Source organism: Scatophagus argus, chromosome 22, assembly GCF_020382885.2.
Source record: "Scatophagus argus isolate fScaArg1 chromosome 22, fScaArg1.pri, whole genome shotgun sequence".
Taxonomy (NCBI): Eukaryota; Metazoa; Chordata; class Actinopteri; family Scatophagidae; genus Scatophagus; species Scatophagus argus.
In genome coordinates this window covers 15,909,431-15,933,053 of record NC_058514.1, presented here as the reverse complement: position 1 = coordinate 15,933,053, position 23,623 = coordinate 15,909,431, and the positions used below count along the sequence as shown (strand labels likewise).

Below are 23,623 nucleotides of genomic sequence, written 5' to 3'. Positions count from 1 at the left end.
CCGAATGAATCAACATTTTTACATTAATATATTTATCAAATGGCCGAGAATTAATACACAGCTCAGCTTTTGGCCATTTCAGCCAATAAGACGGTTCATCTTGTACTGCTGGAGCTTTTTATTAGCAATGGTGGAAACATTTACATACAGTTTTGAGGTTCTTGTACTTTTGAGTATTTTTGTTTATTTATTTATTTTACTTTATTTCCAACTCACCACATGTCAGAGAGAAATATTTTTTACTCCATTATATTTGAGAAATTGCTGTAATTTTCTTACTTTGCCCAGTGAATGGTAACATTTAGAAAAGCATTGTATTTTCACTTTGCCTCTGCCAGTGGGCCATCACAATAAGAGAAGGCATAATAATATGTTCATTCCACTACAGACTTGATGATGTCTTCAGTTAGGTGGAAAAATAGCAGTATCAGCCACAGTATGACGTGCAGTCAGAATAACGAAATAAGAATACATGCAGAGGTGTGACACAATTTTATTCAAATAAATAAAACAAACAATCGCAAGATCCAAACTGAGCATTAAAAATGTAAATATAAGAGTAAAGACAAATGGAATTATGAAAACTTCATAAATACACTCAAAAAACTTATTGCTGACAAGCACCAAAAACATGAAATGTTATTTAAATAACATATGGAACATGTACGAGAAAACATTTCAGTCAATAAACAGTTAAATTCAATTAAACTCTAATAAAATCATCTCAGACTGAATATGAGGAACCTTATGTGCAGCTTTCTGTACATCAGTACATGTAATGTAGCCTCTTCACCTTGACTAATTCATTTAAAGCAGAAATGTAAGCAGTTACCTCACAGCAGAGGGGAATGGTAATGTCACTTAAATGATGTTTCTTTGCATCATATTTTCATTGGTTTTTAAAGGTTATGGTTATGTATGAGATTATTTTTAGCCACTAGACGTCGCACTTGAGCACCAAAAATCTGATACCAATTGGAATGGGTGCACCTTAGTTATGCTTTGGCACTTTCACACCTTGAGTTCAGTTCATTTGGTTTGGATGAAGGTCAAATATGACACATTTCTTCTCTCTTAGTTCTGGTCTAATTTGGTTCTCAATCATTTATTACAAATGAGAAAAGACAAGTAAACATGAATCCCCAGATGATTGCAAGTCATGCTGCACTTCATTGAACCTGGTGAGTTTGTTTACCGTGTGCTCTCTCATGATATTGATCTAACTGATTGATATGGGCATTATTAGACAAATCATTAGACAAAGACACAAAAAAGGCATCCTGCACCCCTGAAGACAGTCTAAAATCACCTTTGTCTGATAGTTCACTTTTTACTTTATTTAGCATTTAATTCTACTATCGCAAAATTTCACACCATAAACAAACCACACCAGAATCCATTTGGAATTGGACAAGACTCTCCTTAACAGACAGCACAAACTCTGGTTAGTAGCAGAGTTTGACAGACACTCTTCACCACCCCTAAACAAACTGAACGAGTAATTTAGCATTGCTTTTCCATAAAGTTGTGAGTGACTGAGAAGAAAGAGAATTTAAAACAGAACGGTTTCAATTTATGAAAAAGTGTTTGAGATAAACTGTCTCTTTATCCCTTTTTGGGTCAAGCTCCAAAAAAAAGTCAATTCTGTGAACCCTGGTGTCCAGTGTCCAAGTCATGTGCTTTGAGTTCCTCCACACACACATACCTTCTCACTATCTCCTTATGCCTTTTCACTCCTCACAAGGTTAACAGTGAATGTAGATCACTATTGCAAATTAGTAGCACGTGAGCCAATTCTGTGTAAATTCTTGAAATCAAATTATCTCATAACTTTGTTACTTTACTGCGGTCCAAACCTCAGTCAGGGGACGTTAGCATCTTTTCCCAGCGTCCACACCTGAGCATCACTGAAGGTGGATGTCTTTTGAATATGGCTTCAGCTTTACATCTTGAGGAAACATTCTTTGGCGTTGCTCCATACTTGTATTCCCTGCAGCAACAGAAAAGAAATTTGTCACACATTTGTCACGCTTATCACGAACATGCTAACAAGACAGTTGTCCTGTAAACTTCAGAAAGCTGACATGCTGTCTTGTACCTTTTTGCACATGCTGATTTGCATGACAGCATAGTTGATGAGCGCTTCCCGCAGATCTTTGTCTTTCTGCTCCTGGAAGCGTTGCATGTCCACCCAGGCCTTTTCAACATGCTCTCTGCAGTAAAACACATCAAACAAAGCACACAGACACACATGCACATGAAGGTGGTGACGGCATCTTTAAAATCGCACAATCACAGCGTGATTCACTCACTCACTCGCACTCCACCGTTTTCTCTTTGACAATCTCTTCACCCTCTGCTATCAGCTCCTCCAGGAGCTTCAGCCGGGCCTCCCTCTGCTCAGGTGCCTCTTGGCCGAAAAGCTTGTTGGTCATGCCTTTGAAGGAGAATGTCCGCACAATCTGGGGAACACAAAGACACAGAAAACTGGGTGAGTTTGGAAGTTGTGAACATCTCTGTCATTAAAAAAATTCAGCAATAACTGCACAAGAATAACAGGCATTAGAAGAGTAAAGGAACACATAACATATTGTACCCCTGTGGCCAGCTCCTCACGTTGCTGCTTCTTGGAGATGAGGTCCTGGGAGGCCATCTCAAGCTCAAACTGGGCAAGCTCATGTTTCCTGCACACTGCCCTGCCAAACCAAAGTGTACATAATATCAATATGCACTTGAATGCAAGCCTTCAGCAAAGCAGAGGAACAAAAACGAGCCAATGTCCAGTAAATACAGATGTGATACATTAAGACATTAATAAGTTCATGAATGAAATACAAGCAAGTAATATTTCAGCATTATATATAGGAACTATGAGCTTTATGATAGTCTTAATTAGAGATGTTCCAATCTGATCCTCAGGTACTGGGGGCAGCTCCAGCGATGTTTCAGTGGTTTGGTGCAAGTAGGCTAAAGTAAAGACCAATCAAAATCAGACTGTTTCTTTACTATATTTGACCACAGTTGGGCGCTACACTACAAGCTTTTGGCTGAATGTGAAAGAGCACACTATAGCAACACACCAGTGACTCAAGGATGCACAACGAAATTGAAGTTTGTAGTCCCCTTAATGCTACATATACAGAACATATACACAGGTGATCAGATGATCTAAATGCTGAAAGTGGGTCTTACCTCAGAGCTTCAGCATAGAAGAGATATTCTTTCATTTGGTCTGCATAATGTTCCTCTTCTTCTAAGATATCATCTATTGAGGTGGCATATCTACAGGTGTGTGACAAAAAAAAACACACCTGTTTGCATATGGAACAGAGCTGCTAGTGGCAATAAGAATCCTACAGTATGTGTTAAATATAAAGCTAATGTCCGTGAAGGAACCGCATTAAATTGAAATGGCAGAGAACCAAATAGAACAAAACACTTACGCATCCATATGATGACCGGCACTTTGCAGTCCATCTCCCATCTCTTTCTCGATGGCGCTCCACTCACTGCAATGAGCACACAGATGCACACATGCACATTTGCAAATCAGAAAGGTGAGGCTGTCACACACACACACACACACGCTGCATTTGATGAATTACTTGTCTTGAAAAACTGCATTAATGTTATTGTATGTGAATTCATTTTCACTAGAACATTATGATGGTCACATTTATGCTCCTGAATACTGGGACTGAATAAAATTTTTCAAAAGTAGCGCTGAGTGGTTTTTTTTTGTCATTAGCTGATTGAATGATCCTTTTTCAGTCATGTGTCGAACCTGAAGACTCTTCCATAGTTCCCATGGACCTTGTAAACACCGTAGAGTCGATCTGCAACCCTCTAGAAGAGACAAAAACATAAATGACAGTTAAACCATCCATCCATCCATTTTCTATACCGCTTATCCGTCAGGGGGAGCTGGAGCCTATCCCAGCTGACTACGGGCGAGAGGCGGGGTTCACCCTGGACTGGTCGCCAGTCAATCGCAGGGCCAACACACAAAGACAGACAACCACACACTCTCACACTCTCACCTAGGGGCAATTTAGAGTAGCCAATTAACCTAATGTGCATGTTTTTGGTATTGTGGGAGGAAGCCGGAGAACCTGTAGAAAACCCACGCAGGCACAGGGAGAACATGCAAACTCCACATAGAAGGACCCAGACCGGGATTCGAACCTGCAACCCTCTTGCTATGAGGCGACAGTGCTAACCACTGCACCACCGTGCCGCCCCACAGTTAAACCAATGTAAACAAATTTTAATTTCAATCATTTACAAGCACAGCGAGTACAAATTGCATCCCATCTCTGCTAATTGTTCAGAAAGTCCCACATTCCACAGCAGAGTTTTGACTCAGCTGGTGACAATTGAACGGAAGATGAACTACACTGAGAACTGGGTCAATACAACATGCTGCAAGTTAACATCCAAATGACCGCTAGTGCTGCTCTGTAACTAGCAGGTGTGAAAATTATCAGCTGTTTCCAAGAAAAAAAGTTCTCCAGATTAACTAAAAAGGTGATGAACCGTGAATGTTGGATTGACGACTCCTGTTTGCCGCCCCCGAGTGGTCAGAAAAATGAGTCATCACAGGTTTAAAGATTGAAATCAGGAGGAAATTTTGATGTGAAAGATTTATGTCTTAAGCGAACAAAAGTGAAATCTACGTGTATGTGTGTGTGTGTGTGTCTGAGAGAGAGCGACATGTAGAACGAGAGACTTACTGCTCGTGCCCGGAGCAGCTGAGACGTGTGAGACTGCAGCTGATCGCTGTGGTGTTTCATTTCCATGAAGCGTCTGAAATGAAAGAAATGAAAGACACACGCACAGACGACAGTAATTAAAATGTCCTTTACCTACGTTCTACATAGTTATTTCACATTGTAAGTGTATATGCATTTGTTCATGCTTCAGTTTCTTTTCATTTTTTCACCTTTTCTTTTCACTGGATGGATCTAGAGCTGCAGTGATTAGTCGACAATACTATCTTCATTTTTTTTTTAATTTTCATCATCAATTAATTGTCATTTTTTTCAAGCATGAAGTTCAAACATTTGATGGGTTTGGGTTCCCAAAAAAAAGTGCTTTTTCTTTTTGCATCCGGTTCAGTATAAAAATCCATCTCTAAACACTTAACTAATTAGCAGCTGAGTCAAACACGCAGCTCCAACTTAAAATAAACTAATAATATTTAGGAAACACAAACTTACTTATCTGGATTTCTCACTCTGAAGGTGGCACTCAGAGCTCTCAGCCTGGAATCTGCCTGCAACACGAGTGACAGGAGGTTGTTAATCTTTGTGACCACCTAAAAGCTTGGTAACATAAAGAGGTAGGAGCTCCACATATGTCCACTACCTTTGCCTGAAATCCTGTCTCATACACCACTTCTTTCCAGCCGTGTTCCTGCCACACACATCAGTAAATAAAGTTATTCAATCAGCCGATTATCTCTAAAGGACCACTCCACCTGCTGGAATGACCGCGAGCTGCAGCGTGTACCTCGGTGAGGAAATGGTAGAGGATCTTGTCATTGCAGAGGACTGGATGAGATGCCACACGAAGCAGGAAGTTCTCCAGCCCGACCCTCCGACGCTCCACAAAGTCCGGGTCCATGTTGTCCGCCGACAGCTTGTGCCACACAAACTCTGCCTGCATGCAAGAGAACACACAAACAGAGATGGATTCAGCCTCCAGTGCATCCTTAAAGGGTCTCTGATTGGAGGGGAGACTGTAATAAAAATAGGTGAGTGGTTCCTTAGTGTAGTAGAGCCAAGTGTACAACTCTCCATTCTGTCCAGTAACTGTACTACAAGAGAGAGAAAGTAATCAGTTCAAGTACATGACTGATGAAAAGTTAGGTCAATATCTTATGGGTTAAGAGTTTGCCGTGCATTACATAAGTTTAGCTACAGATTTGAAGACACAATTGTGGTAACTTCCTAGTATCACAGACGCTCTTGATAAGTTTGAGACCTTGACCTTGAGTAAAATTGTGACTCATATATAATAGGTGCATAAGAACAACAAAGCAACAGGTGCAACACCTTTTCTAGCGTGTGTGTGTGTGTGTGTATCTACAATGTAGTTACAAATGCAGAGTTCAGATAGAGAAGCACTTACTAAACTTTCATTGCACTATCAGATAATAAAATGATATCAGACCGAGGAACTTGTTCTAACGTCAGTGCCTTAAAACTGCAGACTATCAGGATGCCGCTTATTTCTCTTTTCAAAAAGGCACAGGAGACTCAAAATTGTTCATTTGAGACTTAACTGATGTGTATATATTGTCTTTATATCAGAGCAACACCTGCAAGTCTCACTTCATGTGTGACTGACTGTCTTTAATCTAGTTAGTGTGGTAATATTAAAGGTGAAATGTACATTTAGGGGAATTTTCACCATGAAAAGTTCACAGAGCTTATTCTAAGACACAAAATAGTGAGTGAAACTAAGCACTTAGACAGCAGCAGTTACTGTTGACGCTACACTAAAACTTACTATCAAACTTTTGTTTAGAAAAGAACAGTCTGCTTGTTTTGATTTGGGGATGAGGACAGCAGAGTCAAATCATTACAAATCAGTAGCTGCTATCAAACTGCCTGTGCTGATTCTTTAACCTGCTTACCTTGTCCTGTCATATTATATTAAATATATGTTGAAGGATATAAAGCAAGGCTGCAGCCTTAAAATATCAGTGAACAGGGTTTGGAAAACAGAGCCAAAAAGAACTCACCCTCTTCTCAGGCAGAGGGGGGACGACGATGTAAGGATAGGTAACTATTAGATAGTTCCGCAGCAGTTCAAATTCACTGTATCTCCTCCACAGAGAGTCAGGGGCTGGGTTACAACCTTCAGCGACCGCATCCATCGGCCTTGAAAGATTAAGACACACGACAATTTCGTTCAGTTGTTTTTGTGCAAAAGAAAGTAAAATAAAGTAAAATAAATCCACGCAGCATACAGCTAAAACATGGAAGTACAGATAAATGCATATGAAAACATCAAAGCTCAGAACGTAGCACTTCCTTTCAACTGACTGATAAGGGAAGTAGTATCCTCACCGGGTTTCGATGAGGTACACCGTGAATGTCTCCTGCATGCTCACTGCGTTTTTGCCACTCCTTTTCTCGGCCTCAGCAACACAGATCTCCATTCTGCGAAGGAGCGTGGAGCCCTCTTCCACCATCTGAATCATTAACACAGTGGCAGTGACAACAAACGAAAGCAGCTCTTTGTAAGACTGTTTACAACAGTTATTGTCTCCAACAGTCTGCTCATTTTAACCTACAAGCAACTGGCTAACATACATGAACTTAATGAACATGTCTTATTAAGCAAACTTGTGTTAGCACAGAAATGACAGCTGACTGGGTGAGTCAGACATGACATCAGTGTCCATCACGGCAAAACAATTTGAATGACAAGTTAAATATGATGATATATGATATGAATTGATTGAATTACGCCTAATAAACGTGTATTGCCTAACACATTTAGATAGTTTGTCTTAAATATACCGTCCTAACTTACAGGTTAAGCTAGCTCTGCTTTGAGCAGGCTGTTAAGCTAATGGTTAACAAATACACTATAATGTAACGTAGTCGTTGCGTTGCCTACGTTAAAAGAAATTTTACAACGAAAACAGGGAGAGGAAGCTACTGTTCACCGTGTTGTTTAAGCTGTGGCTCCCGTCCGCAGCTGTGCGGTCTGAATAGTCGTCAGTAACCACTGACTCTTCCTTTCCATCCTCCGCCATCCTCTTTCCTCCTGATGTTGGTGAACCAAGGCGCATGCGCAGAGCATCACATCAGCCAAGCCTCGCAAGCCTCCTTGCACTAGGGAACTTGTAGTTCACATTCGTGTTTGCTCAGACTCATGTAATATACTGTATGTAGTGACCAAGAGTGAGATTCGTCATCTGGAGCTCCGTATCATCCAGACCAATGAGCCTTTGAATCATTTTTTGTCACAATTAGTTTATTTTTTTTTTATTAATTTTTTAAAATTTAAGTTAATTTATTAATCCCAAGATGGGAAATTACTTCTCTGCATTTAACCCATCACTGATTGAAACACACACACATGCAACATGCAACATGTAGTGAAGCACACAGGAGCAGCGGGCTGCATCAAGCGCCCGGGGAGCATATTGGGGGTTAAGTGCCTTGCTCAAGGGCACATCAGCCAGCTAATGAGGGGTGGGGACATTATCACTCCACCACACTCAAATTTTTCCTGCCCGTCTGGTGGGGGAATCGAACCAGCGACCTTCCGATCATAAGCCACTTCTCTAACCTCTAGGTCACAGCTGCATGAATTCTTGATTTTCAAGAATTTGGCTAAAAATACGTCTGTCCCATTAATGTGCTACATTAATGGACAGAGGGAGAGAGAGAGAGAGAGAGAGAGAGAGAGAGGGAGAGAGAGAGAGAGAGGGAGAGAGGGAGAGAGAGAGTATTCCTTCCACTCTTTTCTTTTTTTTATTGCAGCCATGATATGTGACATGTAAGTTAAATTCATAATGCGTGATTAACTTTCTTTTTTATTACACACTATTTCTGTTGAGATTTGACCTTATGTTAATCATAAGACCTCACACCATACATACTAATTCAAAGCAATCTTCAAGCAAATGAAACTTGAACCTGTATGCATTTTGAACTTGGACTCCTGTTCCATCATCCTGGCTCTCTCTTCTGTCTTTCCACTACCTCCTAGGATTAGATTGTGGACTGGGCAGGTGCTGGTATCCAAGTACATACAAATGTTTGGTAAGTCATACATAGACATTTAGGATGTGGAGACTGGGGTATCATGCAAGCGAAAATTCTGGAGGGGCACAATTAGAGCAGAGCCAGGAGCTTAAAATATGGCATACTTTATTTGGTTACACTATAAACCATAAATAAACAAATTAACTCATGCTCAACAATATTCTATAATTACACTATAAATTATAGTACTGTTAAAATGTATTAACAGTATTAAAAAGCAAAATTACAGGATTGTTGAAACACTTGAAGTTTACCCTTATATCTGTGGCACACAGCATTTGTTCTGGCATTAATGGTAAATTTTATTTTATATGCCACCAAAAAACAAAACAAAACAAACCAAAAAAAAAACAAGTCACATGTTTTCAGTTAAATAATTTCAGGAGTGGCTGGTTTCCTACACCATTTGTGCTGAAGCAGGGAGTTTCATCCCCACTGTATTTGCTGTTTTAGTAAATTACAAGATTGAGCATATGAAATGTTTCTTGTGTGCTTGGTTAGTGGTTACATGCCTGTTGTTTTCTGTTTGAGGTAAATTAAATTTTGTACTTCATTGTCCTATGTACAGTGACTCTGGGAATCATTCGTTTGACCAATCAGATGAAGAATACTGATCTGCCTTAGTTGTCTGGTGGTGGTATGTAGTGTTGGCTAATGAGGACATTTTTGGATTATTTTTATTCATCATAACAGGACATTCCTGTCATGTAAATTCAGTTTGTTTGAAAAGCTCTGAAATTCTTCCTGAATTTGTCGAATTGTATCATGGTTTGTTATGTTGCCATCCTGGCTGTTGTGCAGACAAAGAAAGAAAACAACCAATTTAAAATGTTTAATCTTAAGAGAGTATCACAGTGGCATTAACATAACTTTACATTCAAATGATAAGAGTCATAAAACAGATTTACAAGTTAGTAAGACCATTTACTCTGATAACACTGATATTACAACACTGGTCACACTATTTTGATCAGCACAGTCAGTATCAGTGCTTCATTTTGGCAAATTAAGCCATAACAAAGATCTTTACAAAGGTTCTCCAGTTGTGTCAAAAATTTCCCAGCAGCCACCTCACATCATGGAGGTCTGTTGCCGGATTTATGCATAGGAATTAGGCTAGATTAACTTGCAAAGATTCCAGTAATGTTGGTGACCAGTGAGTAAAGTGGCAAGTCTTATTAGGTAGATTTGTTTTAATATAGAGTTCTGCTGACTAATCTTTGACATCATCTCAGTTAAAGGACACTTTAGATTATTACTATTTGGAGCTTATTTTTGTCATATCTGTTGTTTAAGATGACACTCTTCTCACCACAATAATTATTAGTGCTGAGCTCCAGCTGCAACAATCTGTAGCCAAGGAGGAAATACAGTCAAAAACAAATTGACACAACTTCCTTTTCTGGATATGTTAAGAAATGTGCCTGCCAGAAATTTCATCATGTCATCTAAAAAGCTGGAGACTAGGGTTAAGCGAGGACTCACATTGATCTGAAGCTCTGTTCCGAGTCTGTTCTGTAAAATTTTCTAATAAATAATAAATATTGCAACTTCTGATCAATTTCAGGCTTAAACTTCAGTTAGCCACACCGAATTCCAATTTAAGCCCTGTGTGTTCAGAGTACAGATGTGCATAATGGTGTACTCGCTCATCCTTCTCCTGGAGATATCACATAACTATAGAAATCAACAGAAATGATCAAAAGGACAAAATAACCAAGAGAGTCAAAGAAACCTTCAATAGAGACCAAGTCCTGCACCTTTAGGGGATCCCCCATGGGACGTTATTTTAAATGTGAATGGTAGTCAATGAAAAGAGATGCACAATTTTTGGACCCTGTTTGATTTGAGACATGAATTTGACGTATGTTTGTCAAGTTCAAAGAGAATTTTTGCAAATCAAGAAAACCGTGATGTAGTTTTGCGCGAAACCTCTCGTTGCTCACAGCATCACCAACACGGCCGTTACATTAGCAAAGACCAGACAAACAAGAGTTAGCTGGTTCTGTAAGCTAGCTGGCACGTGTGACTGGTGAGTGTTAAACAAGACGTCATTTAATTACTTTATTTTCAATTGTATACTTTGGCAGTTTTATGACAAACCATTTCTTTCTTGATCTTTTAACAAACATTATGTGTAATTCATGACCCAGTTCACAAGGATTTAAAAAATGGTTAGTCTTTCACCATTAACTACTACAAACATTTTCTCTGAAATAAGGTCCCATCATGGTCCCTCGGTAGGGAAGGGAAGGGACTTTGCGTCTCTTTCGGAAAGAGGAATGAGGTTTATTACAAATAAACAGGTAGGTATTGTTGTAGTAAGACTGTAAAACTACTCACAGTTCTGTGTTGTATGCTTAAACAGCTCACAAAACACATAAATGATCCTGACTAAGTTGTGACGCTGTCTTCCCGGAGCACTCGTTACAACACTTGCATAATAAACAGTTTGTGCTGCTGATGATTGCTCCAAATACATATAACTATCACCAGTCCCCAGCTCCTTTCAGAGAGAGTAGAAATTTGACAATGTCATTGTTAAAGTGCAGGTCCTGAATCATTTTACTGCTGTGCATCACTGTCAGGTTCATCCTGCAAGCCGACAAAGAAGCAGACTTGTTGTGGAGATGATGGGGTGAGTTTAAAATGATGGTGGTGGGAGGAGGAGGTAGATTTGGGAACCTCCCAGTAGCTGCCGTGTATGTCAAGGCAGGAAAGGGCAGGCAGGTTGTCTCTCTCCGTGGGCGTGTCACACTCTGTAGGCAGAGGCGGTGCGCTCAAGCATTTCCTCAAGCACGGCTCACTGTAAAGCAAAGAGTTTGTTTCAAACAACATTCATGCATAGAAGCAACGCGCAAGAAAAATCAAGACCGCAAATCGATCCCTTCAGCAATACTTGTTGGCTTTCAAAGGTCCAATGTCACCGGTGGATACCTGACTGCCTGTTGGAGAAGTGCGTTGGATCCTGTTAGATGATCTAACAGTTCCTTTGTTTGAAGCATACTGAGGGCTTTACTGCCATGATGTTCCTTCATGAACATACGTTTTTCTAAAATGCTTAATTCACTGTCAGGGTGATATAGGGCCTTCCTTACATTTGATAAAACCTTCTGTTTTATTACAATATGACATGACATGGTCTACTCAAACACCGGCTATTGTTGGCCAAATTTCACATCATAATACCACTAGAACTCCTGTAGTATCACAAAGCAATGCATAGAGTCAGTAACGTGAAAGTCCAGTTGCTAAAGACACTCCAAGATTTGAGCTGAAACTCTGGGCAGTCTATGACCGATGTCTGTTGGGGGCAATCTTTTACTGCGTTGCTCTGATGACCTAGGAACAGAAATGATGTTGTCTCATCATGTTTTTCGGTCAGTCTGACATCAGTAAAGAGTCCAGAGTCAACTAGTGAGTGTCAGGAATAAGTCTGTACACATGATGAATAGAAAATTTTGAGTGCTTCCTGGTTTGATACATAAAGGTAGTCAGTCAATCTTTATCTCGGACACTCAAACTATGATTCCCAGTTTCATTACCTGCCATATTGATTGCAGCATTTACCCTTGCCTCAGACATACCAAAAGGCTACTTACGTATTTATCACTAGCTGCTAATTTGGACACTGTGAAGTCCATTTGCACCCAACTATTTCTTTGGTCCTTTCTCTCGTGATGTTTCATTCAAGATTTGGCATAATAATAACTTTTGAAACCCTTCAATAAACATCTTAAATCAATAATCATTTTGCATCTTTTTCAAAGCTGACAGATACATTTGTATCCCCAGGACACATTTTTTTTCACTGAATGAATCACTAAATGATCTGCCATCCACAGAGCAGCTGTTGGAGTTGAAGCCAATGAAGCAATAAAACTTTTTTCTTGTTGGTGGTTCACAATGTGATAATTAGTTAATTTATAGATAAATGTTAGCTAATGCTGTATTAAACTGTAATTGCCACTATTTACAAGCTTTTCTTCTGGTGTTTTTGGCAGCTAACAAGCAGCTTCAGGTGTATTCCCACCTCCTCCTGAATTGGAGAAGGATGGACCATGATCTGGTACCTTACTAATTATTTAAAAATCTTAACTGTGTCACATTACCTATCAAGCTGTATAGAAAATAATTTGTCACCTCATAGAAGTGGCTGATGTTCCTTTCCAGGCCTGACGGTAAATGTCACCTGCCACCCCAAACAGCCAGCTCACATCAGCTGGCACCTCTGGGATCCACTCGACAAACCTGAGGCACAGCAGACAGATTTTATATGAACAAGCACTACAGTGATATTTAACACTGAAAATGGACGACTACTTCATGAACTGACTCTTAGCCACATGATTTGTGGAAATGAAAGCGGAAAACTTATGCTTGAATGTAAGCCACTGTCATTGTTTAGCTCTATTCTCACCTTTGGGCCACTGAATAGGCTGACTGCACAGGAAGTGTGTATGGCATGAGCATATAGGAGGCCACTCTCACTGGCAGCATCTTGGACACCATGGTATATAGGCCAGATTTGTCTTGGCAGGCCTCGCAGAACACTGACAAACATACAGAAAAAAGGATCAATTAAACACAACACATGTTCTCAACAAAACCTTCAACCTTTGCTAATATCAGCATTAAAAGCAAAAAACTCGTATCTTCATTACTAAACAGAATGTCGGATGATGCCACACCTTTCTTGAGGGGCGTAGGCAGAACAATCTGCTCATCCAGCCACCAGTGCTGTTTACGCAGAAGGCGGAGCCTCCGGAGCACCCACTCTTTGGTGGTTTCAGTATGCTTGCAGCAGCAGTTGGGTGGGCTCTCCGGCAGAGCAGGGCCTGAGGTTGGACGCTCCAGCGTCAACAGGTCTGGCACATCAAACATGACATCAGTGACACAGTCCAAAGGTTGGACTAGAAACTGATAGGGTTGCATCATGACCTGGTAAGCCTATTTGAGAGTCACCATGGTAACACGGCAGTGGAATACTCACTGTTCTCCTCGAGGAAACGAAGAGCATCCGTATAACCGTTCTGACACATCTCAGCAAGTACCTGTGGAGAGGAGGACAGCACATCTTATCTTTTCTATCTTTTTTGTCAGATTGATGTTAAATTAGATTTTGGACTTTTCGTGAGCAGAGAGTAATGCTGCCATCTGGTTTATTTATGTTCAAAAATTCAAGTTCAACAATTCTTTTAAGCTCTGTAATTAATAGTCTAACAATCCTTAGACCTGGATGGATATATCCATTCAATAGTCAACAACTGAATAAGATCAAAATAATGTGAAAACACTGATACATATCTTCATCTTTAAGATATGTCTTTGTTTGAAAACTACCACGGCTCGTCTGTGTAACTGTTTCCATCCAAGCGTCTCCTTCCTACAGTATACTGTAACGCCAATAATAAATTATAATTTAAACAAAATCTGTTTCTTGGCAAGCAGACAAGAGAAAAGACTGGTCATTATGAGACAACAGGTTCATTAGCAGAGGTGTGAATCACCTGTGCCATCATGATACGATATTTGCTCGCCATTCAATTTTGAGTTACATGTTGCATTTTTAGTTACATGTGGCAAGTGCTTCTGTGCTTTGGTAAGTTACGCTACCGGCTCTAGTTATTAAAATACAATAAATAATAAGTGCAATACACTGTGCATTGTGCATTATGTGTTATAATTAAATTAAAAACAATAAAAGTGTCAGATTGTACAATGCAGGTCTATGGAATTCTTAAATGCCTAAAAATGCTGTGCTGGACAACACTAAAATGCTTTTTTCAATGTATTTTCTGCCAAGACTTCTTGCAAAGAAAATAAAGTTATTTAATTTTATTTGAATTATGACACAGTACATGCTTATAGATTTAACAATGTGAATTAGAGTTAACTTTATTTCGCTGGTTGATTTGATTTTATTTAAACAATTTAATCTTCCATACTGAATTCATAGCATTCAAGTTGTATCAATTGTCTCACCTAACTCTCTGTGAAAGTGTGAATATGGTTATTTCGAGAAATATAAAACCATGTAGGAAAGAAGAACTCGGCAAATACTCAGTTTACTTTATATTACTGTTTTCGCAGTTATTAATACTTTCGCAGGAATATTTCTTTTAAAGCTGTATATAATATTATATTTTACAATATTTAGAATATACTCCACTATATTTAGTATATTTGCCTCTCACTGTCATTTTGATACAGCTGTACCCCTACGGTCAGTTTGTCATGTTGTGTAAGAGCCACTTCTTCCATAAAAGAGACATCAGCAGAGGTTCTCAGCTAATCTATTGGCTGGAATGGTCAGACCAGGGGATCATGAGTTAAAATACACACAGTTCTCTCTTGGTTGACTTTCAAATTCTGTTTACCATTGCACCTCAGTACGCCGTACGTAGTGACAAGATGACATAAGAGTTATTGGCTCAGACACGTATGGGCAGACTTGTTTTTCACGTGGTGTGGTACAGGGAAGTAATTCCTCCCTCTAGGAATGTGGTAAAAACACACATGCCTCCAACACACACAGACTTGTGCTCCCGGTTACATAATCGTGGGATCCGGGCGGCAAAACACACATGCACACGTGAGGAGATCAGGAGGCGGGCTGTATAACAACAGCCCAGCAAACAGCTCGACTCAAACAAGGTAAAATCTCACCTCATCTTAAAGGTTAGCTAACAGTCATCAGAGCAACAGGGAATAATAAGAAACATGGGACAGAGGAGAGAAAGAGCAGGTGAAAACAAAAGCACATTCAGTACATTCAGATGTCCTGTCACTGGCTGGTTAAAGGAGCGGGTGAAGATTAAAAAGGAGAGGAGAAATAAAAGATGTGATGGAATGAAGGTTTCAAACAGACACATCTATAGCTGAAGTTATCTGCAAATGGCTCACAACAATTGTGTCTTTCCGGCTCTCATGTTTGTGTTAAAGGGACTTCGCCCCCACAGGACGGAGAGGCATCTGTCTTAAAATGTTCAAGTCACTTAGATTAATAATAAATTAAGAAGTTAAGAAGCAGTTGAAAGGTATCTCTTTTACAGTGTGGTACAGTTGTATTAGGCAGTAGGGAAAGCTTCTGTACTTGAGCACAAGGAAAAGAAATACGTCTTAGATGGAATTAAAAAGGTCATTCTGTTCGGTCACAGTTTTTATGTTATCACAACTCATATCTTTAGCAGTTCGGTTACGTTGTACTTAAAGTCTTGTAATAAACAATGTTGATTCGTAACTCCAATCTGTTTTTGGAACAAAATAAATCAAAACAGTGCAGGCAAAGCTGTGATACATGCTACGCATACAGACTCTGTAACTTTTGACTTTTGCTGAACAGCGACTAACGTGGCAACATGTTTCCACAATACAGAATGGATGTTACTGCATGTGTCACAACAGTTGGCTAATGAATATAAATCCAAGTGATGTGAAGTGGGTCTACCAGACAGCCTTAATTATTCTGTGGGTCCACAGAGCAGAAAGGATGGAGTTGGAAAAATAATCTGATTCTGTAGAATGTGTGAACTATTGCTGTGACTTTTTGGCTAATTGCCAATTAACAATTATTCAGGATGGACTAGGCCTCTTCCACTGGGTGCTGGATATTGTAATTGAATCATGGTTTACTTTTCTCTGATCTCAAAAGTTTGCTAAGAAATATACCGCAAGTTTTTTCCTACTCCAGGACTGAAGCTTACTGTGAAGATCCCGGATCACACTTTTTGACTGAGGTCAAATGAGAGGGAGACCCTGCATCTAATGGATCACTGCGCCAACTGTGAATTTTAACATCTTCGGCTCAAATGATACAGGATCCCTCCCCTGTCTGATAAAAACTTTAAGATGCTACTACAAACAAAGAGTACATTTACATATTGAAAGTACTTCTAAAAGTATGCAATAAAAGCTTGACGTTTATTAAAGTAAATTAACATAATAATCATCAAGATCAACACACAGCCTGGAAATACAATACTGATTATTTAGACTGCTTTGCCACTGGCATTCCCATTTTCTACTAAAGATCATTTAGAACCGTTCCTTACAGAGATGTCTGAATCCATTCTCTGCCATTCTGAAAGTTTGTTTATGTCTCATTTGCTCCATTTCTTTCTCTTGGTGTCCTGTTTTTCCCTCCCCCACACCACTGCCCAGGAGGAGGCTAAGAATGAACAATGTCCTGGGACATTAGGTCACCGTACACTACACTGCAGTGCATTTGGTCATGAATAGATTTTTGACCTCTAACCATGGCCCCCACCATACACGCCTTGACTGTGCCCTACTCCATACCTTACATAGAGTCACTTTATTTTTCTAAGTGTAGTTTTTTTCATGCAGAGGAAAAACACAAAGATCCCAATCGAGATACAGTAGGATGGTTTATGAAGCAATTTTTAGATTGAAATTTGCATTTATGAGATCTGTAGCTCAGTGAAGGGAAGCTTTGGCTGGATGGAAAGCTTTGGTGAGCCAGATGAAGCCCTTGGGCTTCACCGCTCATGTGATGCTGAAGGATTACCCACCTTTGGTTCTGGTGGAAACAGGGCTCTGCTGAGGCGATACATGTTGCCCAGGTTCATCTGGATGCTGGTGTTGGTGAAACGGAGCTCATGGAAGCTGGTGGAGCTGTCGTGTGGACAGATGTCACTCTCACCAGAGAAGGGAGAAATGGTTATGGTGTTCTTTAGCTCTGACTGAGGCAGGTTGTCGCTGATCCCGCCGTCCACGTAACGCTAAATACACCGAAACAATCATAAAGACAGACATCAGGCATAGGTATCCACTTTGACTAAGTCGTTCAAACTTTGCTGACACAATAGAATGCAATATTTTCACCGACTGCTCACTGCAATCTGCTTGCCTTCCATTACAAAATAGGTCTCACTGAAACATACTGAATGTAGTTCTTGGCTACTGTACCATGAAAATGGGGCCAGAATATGTACAAAGCCATCCGCAATGAAGACACTTCAGCCTTTCAGAACTAAAAACCCAAACACTTTGTACCAAAACAAGAACACAATTTGTCACCCTCATGTCTTTAACACTACCATTTTTGTATGTGTGAGTGTGTGACACAGTTTTAGAGACTTTACACTTTTATTTATGTAATGAAATGCATCAGGTCAGTCAACGGAATTTTGGAAATTGAAAGGAGGACTTTTTCATTTAAAGCGCTTAGAATGTCATGGAGAAGGAATTAACCTTATTCAGTGTGCCAGTTGTAAAATCCCATTCAGCTTGGCAGAGATGCATTCAGCCAACTAAATGGGTGAAAAACGCAGCCTGCCAGCCTGACAGAATATAGGTCAGTGAGGAAATGGAGGTCAGGATGGTTCAATGTGCATAGAGATCAATGACATCTAGAAAGTGTTGTAGGTCTTTCGATAGGATAGAACCCCTCTGGATAGAACCCAGGTATCAAATACTGTGACGGGGGATCTTACGATTTTCACTCTTGCTTTTGGGTTAAAAATAGAGCCTTTAACAGCATTTAACACTGGAAACAGTGTAGCTTCTGCCAAGTGCGGAGCTGTCATGTTATCCATCTTTACATACAGTCAATGATACAGATTATATGAATACTGTTTGTATTTTGATACTTTTGCCTGAATTAGTGATTTATTGTAATATTGGGATTACTACATTAGCATTGGAGCAATACCATTTTGTGGACTTTGTGCATGCTGTTGTGGGCCTGTAAAGCCCTTTGAGATACTGTATATTATGTCTGGCTGTTAAAATCACATCTGTAATTTCCTAGGATGTTTCCTGGAAAATTAAAAATTGTAAATTCCCACTATAGAAATAAATGGACGAAGTTTTCTGAGACCATACAGACTGCAAGTAGCAAGTAATCATTTTATTTATATATCTTTTTAGTTTTACTTTTTACCATTTAATTGTATGCATGTCTGTTTTATACACAATAATAATTCAATCATTTATATTATAATTTATGTATTGAACAGTGTCTCCATTTCTCCTGTTATTAGCACCAAATTACATAGACCTTTCAAGGAACTTTCTAAGAACTGAACAAACAATTACATATCAGTTTCTTTACAGGAAAATACGAGCACCTGCAGAGTTTTATTCACAAGATGTCATTCCTTGAGTTATTGCAAACCAATGCACAGAGTCACACAAATGAGTCACACTACTGGGCCCTGAGGCAGCAGGCTGTTTAGGCAGCGGAAAGCACACAATGTACAGAATGCACAGTAAAAGGCCTGCAAACGACACAGAAACGTGTACGTACATTTAAGCTACTGTGTTCCCTGTTTGGCACCAAGGCTGACACAGGAGGCTCAAATGCACCAACATGTCTGCAGAGAGGGTGTCATGTTTTACCACAGTGATGTTTCTATGGAATCTCTCAACTCAATGCTATTGCTTGCAATGGTTTAGCCTCTGGGCTCAACAGCCAATATCTCGCGGCTCTTGGTGTAACCACTGGATATAATATTAACAGATGAGACTTCCTCGTCTGTGCACAGATCATTGTTTACAGTACGAATAACAACTTAGGTCAAGCGAACATTTTGGCTAATCTCTACAAAGCATATGAGGATATGAATGCATAGAAATTAAAAAAGAAGCTAATAAAGAGCTTAACTGTCATCAGACAATAAGTACTGAGATTGCATTCTGGCTAATGCATTCCACCTCATTTGCTCTCCACACGAACTCTTTATTTGCATGCGAACGAAAGCTCACTCAAACATGATTGGTCAATGCTACTTGGACTACAAACGGTAATCAGAACATTCCCATGTAGTCCCTTGCCTACAGATTCTGTCTTCACGGGCAGAAATCAGTTGATAGAGATTATTGATAGAGATTATTCACTGCTTTATCATTAAATCATTTACATTTTTTCATATATTTCATGTATATTATTTACTACATTTGGCATCACTTTATTTAAAGAGGGGTCCATGACACCTGCCAAAACATGAAATAATCTTTATAAACATTTGTGACTGTTTATCACTGTCATTAATGGTCATTCATTCAATTAGGTTATTCTTAATGGGATCAGGATTGTGGTTAATTGATCTAATGAGACTTAATCACCACACTGAGAAAGATTCCTTCACGATCATGACAGTCTCGTGTCAGTCTTACGGACACCTCTTCCAACAAATTGTTACCTTCCATTAAATTGTGGCATGTTGAAACTGAAACCTTCTGGCTACTCTGTGCAGGTTCACTTCAGGTCATCTGGATGAGTACTGTTATCTACTGTATCTCGACTAGGAAGCGCCTGACCTTTGTGTTTGGTTTTTATCTTGATATTTCAACTGCTTTCATTGAATACACTTTAACTGACACATCTCCTTACATTTCAACTACAATTTCAAACACTTTGAACGCATAAACTGACACTTTTTGAAGCTACATTCACGAATTGTTGGATTGTAAATTTAGAATCTTGTGATTATTTATTGCATTTTTATTACACTGTAATCTGACGCATTATTTTGGTTTATCTGTCTGCACTGCAACTTGCTTGAACTTTGTACATATTTTGTTACTACCACATAACTTCTGAAAAACACATAACACTTAAATTCATCACTGAACCCGGTCTGACTGTCTTAGCTATGATTGTGTATGACCTGGAAACAGAGGATGGGAAACCGGTCCGATGTGTGCTGCCTATGCACACTGAAAACTCAGTCTCCCAGTCAGTCTTAATTAGATTGCTGTCAAAGTTCAACAGCAGCTGATAAGTGAAGCAGCACAGGTATCAGAAAGTGATTACTGTGGCAAATTTCAAACATGCACAATGACTAATCCTGATTATTTCTCATGAAATATAAAATGACCACATAACTCTCTTGTACCTTGACCTGCCTTTCCCTTCTTGCTTTTTTTCCCCCCAGGGCAGTATCTTCCCTGTCCCCTTTTCAGGTTTTACTGGATTACTGTTTTAGTTTTTTTAGTTTTTGGTTCACAGCTGCACCCAAATGCAATCCAAATGATCTGCAAATTACAGACCATGATGTACTTTTAATACTTCCACATTTTGAGGATTTCCTCTTTAAGTTTGCTCGTTGCTACATTTTTTTAAAACCACAGTGTGCAATTTCTGTTTTCCTTTGCTACTACAGTCTCCTTTTCCCTTTTTTAACTTACTTTTCTGTCAAATGGGCACATGATTCCCAATTAATGGTTTTGATCACATGCAAGAACATGACTACTGACTACAGTGTGACTATTCTAGAAGACATAAAAATTGTGAAATGTGATTTTGTATAAATAATTGTGCATCCTAACAGGGCAAAACAAAATAAACCACTGATGAGTAGCAATTCAACCACAGACACCTACCACTCCTCTGAAGGATGGAGGAATCAGGCCGCAGTAGACGGGGATGAAACAACTACAAATCAGTGCCTGTGGACAGAGCGCAGTGTTAAACCAAAGGAAATCCATTTCCTGCAGCTTCACATTTAAAAGATAACCATGTCACCACTTCCCCGCACCTGGATGAGTTCCTCTTTGGAGCTAAACTCCGACACCAGCACGTTTTCTCCATCAGACACTCTGGTCAGGGAGACACACAGCCGCCCAGAGGCCAGCTCATGTGCATCAGCGGGCAGGTCACGATTCAGGCCAGACTTTAAAACCTTGACCAGGTTGAAGGAAGGATGAAAGGGGCCCAGGTTCCTCTTTCTGGCCTCTTTTGCCACCTCAATTACATCTTCACAGCATTTAGCTACACATGAGAAAGAACAAAAAAAAGCTCAGGATAAGGAGACAGGACTTTGAAGGTACAAATGCTTTCCTAGTGATTAAAAATACACTTCTTCAAGTATCAATCTGCAACTGGATCAATATTCACTAAATCCACTAGAGTCAGTGACCAGCAGTGACCTATGAGAGCCCTCTTCTGAGTAGTGAGCCCATGATGAGGTCACCTCGGCTTTTTGTTGGTGGGTACACATAAATCGATCTGTATTTGCGTTGTGTGCGTCTACTGATGTCAGCCGCTATGATCGCCTATTCATAGGAAAGAAAACGAAAGGGCACCCTCAGCTCACGCTGCTAACAGCAAGAACACATTCTCTTATGATTCACTGTTTCCCATGTAAACACATGCCGAGCATACATCAGTGAAAGCCATTATCAGTCGGATGTACATACTCAGCTTTGCACTTTAACCCTGATAGTGACTGATAACACCACATCTGATCTTGCACAGCTGAAGTGATTATCATTAACACTGGGAAAGCCCAACACTAAAAGTGTAATTACACCTCAACAATACATTTATATTGAAATGAATTACTTTTTATTTCAGTAAGTGCATGCACTTAGCTATACATACTTATTTCTTTTGATTTTAAAATGTCCACATTTGAATTGCAATAGAAAGACACTGATAGTCAGGTTTAGTATGTTTTGAACAAAGAGAAACTGAACCTGCTCACATATGAAAATTAACTGATAGGAGAGTCATAAAATATACGTTTGGGTTGGTTATGTTAAAAAGAAACAAACAAAACCACACTAAAATCTACTAGTAATACAGTGTTTCTACAATTCAGCTACATTTTTTCCACACGAATAACTTCACTGAAAGAAACTGAACTGAAAGAGGCTTAAGCCATAATAACAACAGTAATATAAAGGACTTCTGGTGTCCTCCAGGCTAGCGAGCCACAGCGAGGTGTCTTACTTATTGATGCCTGACTGGCAAGCATCGAAGCGGTCAGGGCACCGGCAGAAGCTCCGTACACCTTGGTGGCCCCTTTGACGAGGTACGGTGCTTTCTCCAGAAGACAGCTGGCAACGCCGATGTGGTAAATTCCCAAGAACCCGCACCCGGCAAAAGACAGGTTCCAGCCTCCGTTTAGGTCGAACATGGCGGGGCATGCCCCGGCTGGGGAGCCGTGAGAGTGGACAGATCACCGGATGTCCAGCGGCTGAGCTGTAGCCACCCTGACAGCAGAAGCGGACTGCAAAACAAAGCAGGTCAACAACTGGCTCTATAGAGGGAAGTTCAGGGAGGACGCAGAACTAATGGTGTCTTCATCCGCTGTCAGAAATAGTAAAGGCCGACACCCACTAGTACATCAGGAAATGTGCGTTTTCACAAAGGAATATTAACTTGTATGTGGTATGAAAAACTTACATTTAACCAAGTATAAGTGTCACTGCAGTTTCACTTGTATGTTACGTACACGCACTTGTAGCGCCTGGACGAGATGATTGTTTTGTCAAATACTGTTTTACTGTCCAATGTTGATAGACTCTCACAACGTTTCGTTAGCTTTTTCACTGTATTTGGAGACTATATGAACATAATATGCCATTTTATCACATGAATGAAAAAGTTAAACCACAAAATGCAGGTAATGTCGCAGATTATTTACTAATTTCAAGATGTACGAGGCACACTAAAGGCAGCATACGCTACGGAAAACATGATTGGATTACTGCACGTCTATCAATTCCCCTTTCTGTACAAGAGCCAATCGCCAGCAAGGGGGATAGACGGCGCGTCGTGATGTCACGGTCCCCTGAAAAAGGGAACGAAAAACACACACGCACACAAAAACGACCTGGCTTGTCTTTACCAAACAAACGCAAGGTTTGTAGGCCTAGACGTTAGCTGTGAAAGTTTTCAGTTTGATGCCATAGATTAGTAAATCTGCATGTTGATGATTTAGAGGAATAATTTCTCCCTGTGTGTCACTGGATGCTGAGAGAACCAACTGTGCCAACAGTAAATGAAGTCTTGAAAGAGACCGGACTATACACCCTACACCATACTGAGAATATTACAGGAAAATTATACAGTAACATTG

At 39.9% G+C, this 23,623-nt stretch overlaps 2 protein-coding genes across 3 annotated transcripts; both read right to left on the bottom strand.

Annotated features, from left to right (window-relative positions):
• Positions 1–247: 247 nt before the first annotated feature.
• LOC124053720 (sorting nexin-4-like) lies at positions 248–7,839 on the bottom strand. The gene is made up of 14 exons (XM_046379152.1): positions 7,682–7,839; positions 7,077–7,201; positions 6,749–6,887; positions 5,512–5,661; positions 5,368–5,415; positions 5,220–5,275; positions 4,734–4,806; positions 3,785–3,846; positions 3,444–3,509; positions 3,193–3,282; positions 2,597–2,696; positions 2,317–2,462; positions 2,099–2,213; positions 248–1,990 (listed from the first exon to the last, which is right to left on the bottom strand). Exons 1-14 carry the CDS (start codon positions 7,805–7,807, stop codon positions 1,943–1,945), a joined length of 1,344 nt encoding a protein of 447 aa, XP_046235108.1. The 5' UTR covers positions 7,808–7,839; the 3' UTR covers positions 248–1,942.
• A 1,769-nt stretch (positions 7,840–9,608) lies between these two features.
• Positions 9,609–23,133, bottom strand: pnpla3 (patatin-like phospholipase domain containing 3). Of its 2 annotated transcripts, XM_046379290.1 has the most exons (10): positions 22,948–23,133; positions 22,492–22,771; positions 21,296–21,528; positions 21,141–21,206; positions 17,324–17,533; positions 13,783–13,843; positions 13,481–13,657; positions 13,210–13,342; positions 12,933–13,040; positions 9,609–11,595 (listed from the first exon to the last, which is right to left on the bottom strand). In XM_046379290.1, the coding sequence occupies exons 2-10, from the start codon at positions 22,676–22,678 to the stop codon at positions 11,355–11,357; spliced, it is 1,416 nt and encodes a 471-aa protein (XP_046235246.1). In that variant the 5' UTR covers positions 22,679–22,771; positions 22,948–23,133; the 3' UTR covers positions 9,609–11,354. The 2 variants fall into 2 exon arrangements, with proteins under 2 accessions (XP_046235246.1, XP_046235245.1); XM_046379289.1 differs by lacking the exon at positions 22,948–23,133 and having other exon boundaries at positions 22,492–22,839.
• Between the last annotated feature and the right edge of the window lie 490 nt (positions 23,134–23,623).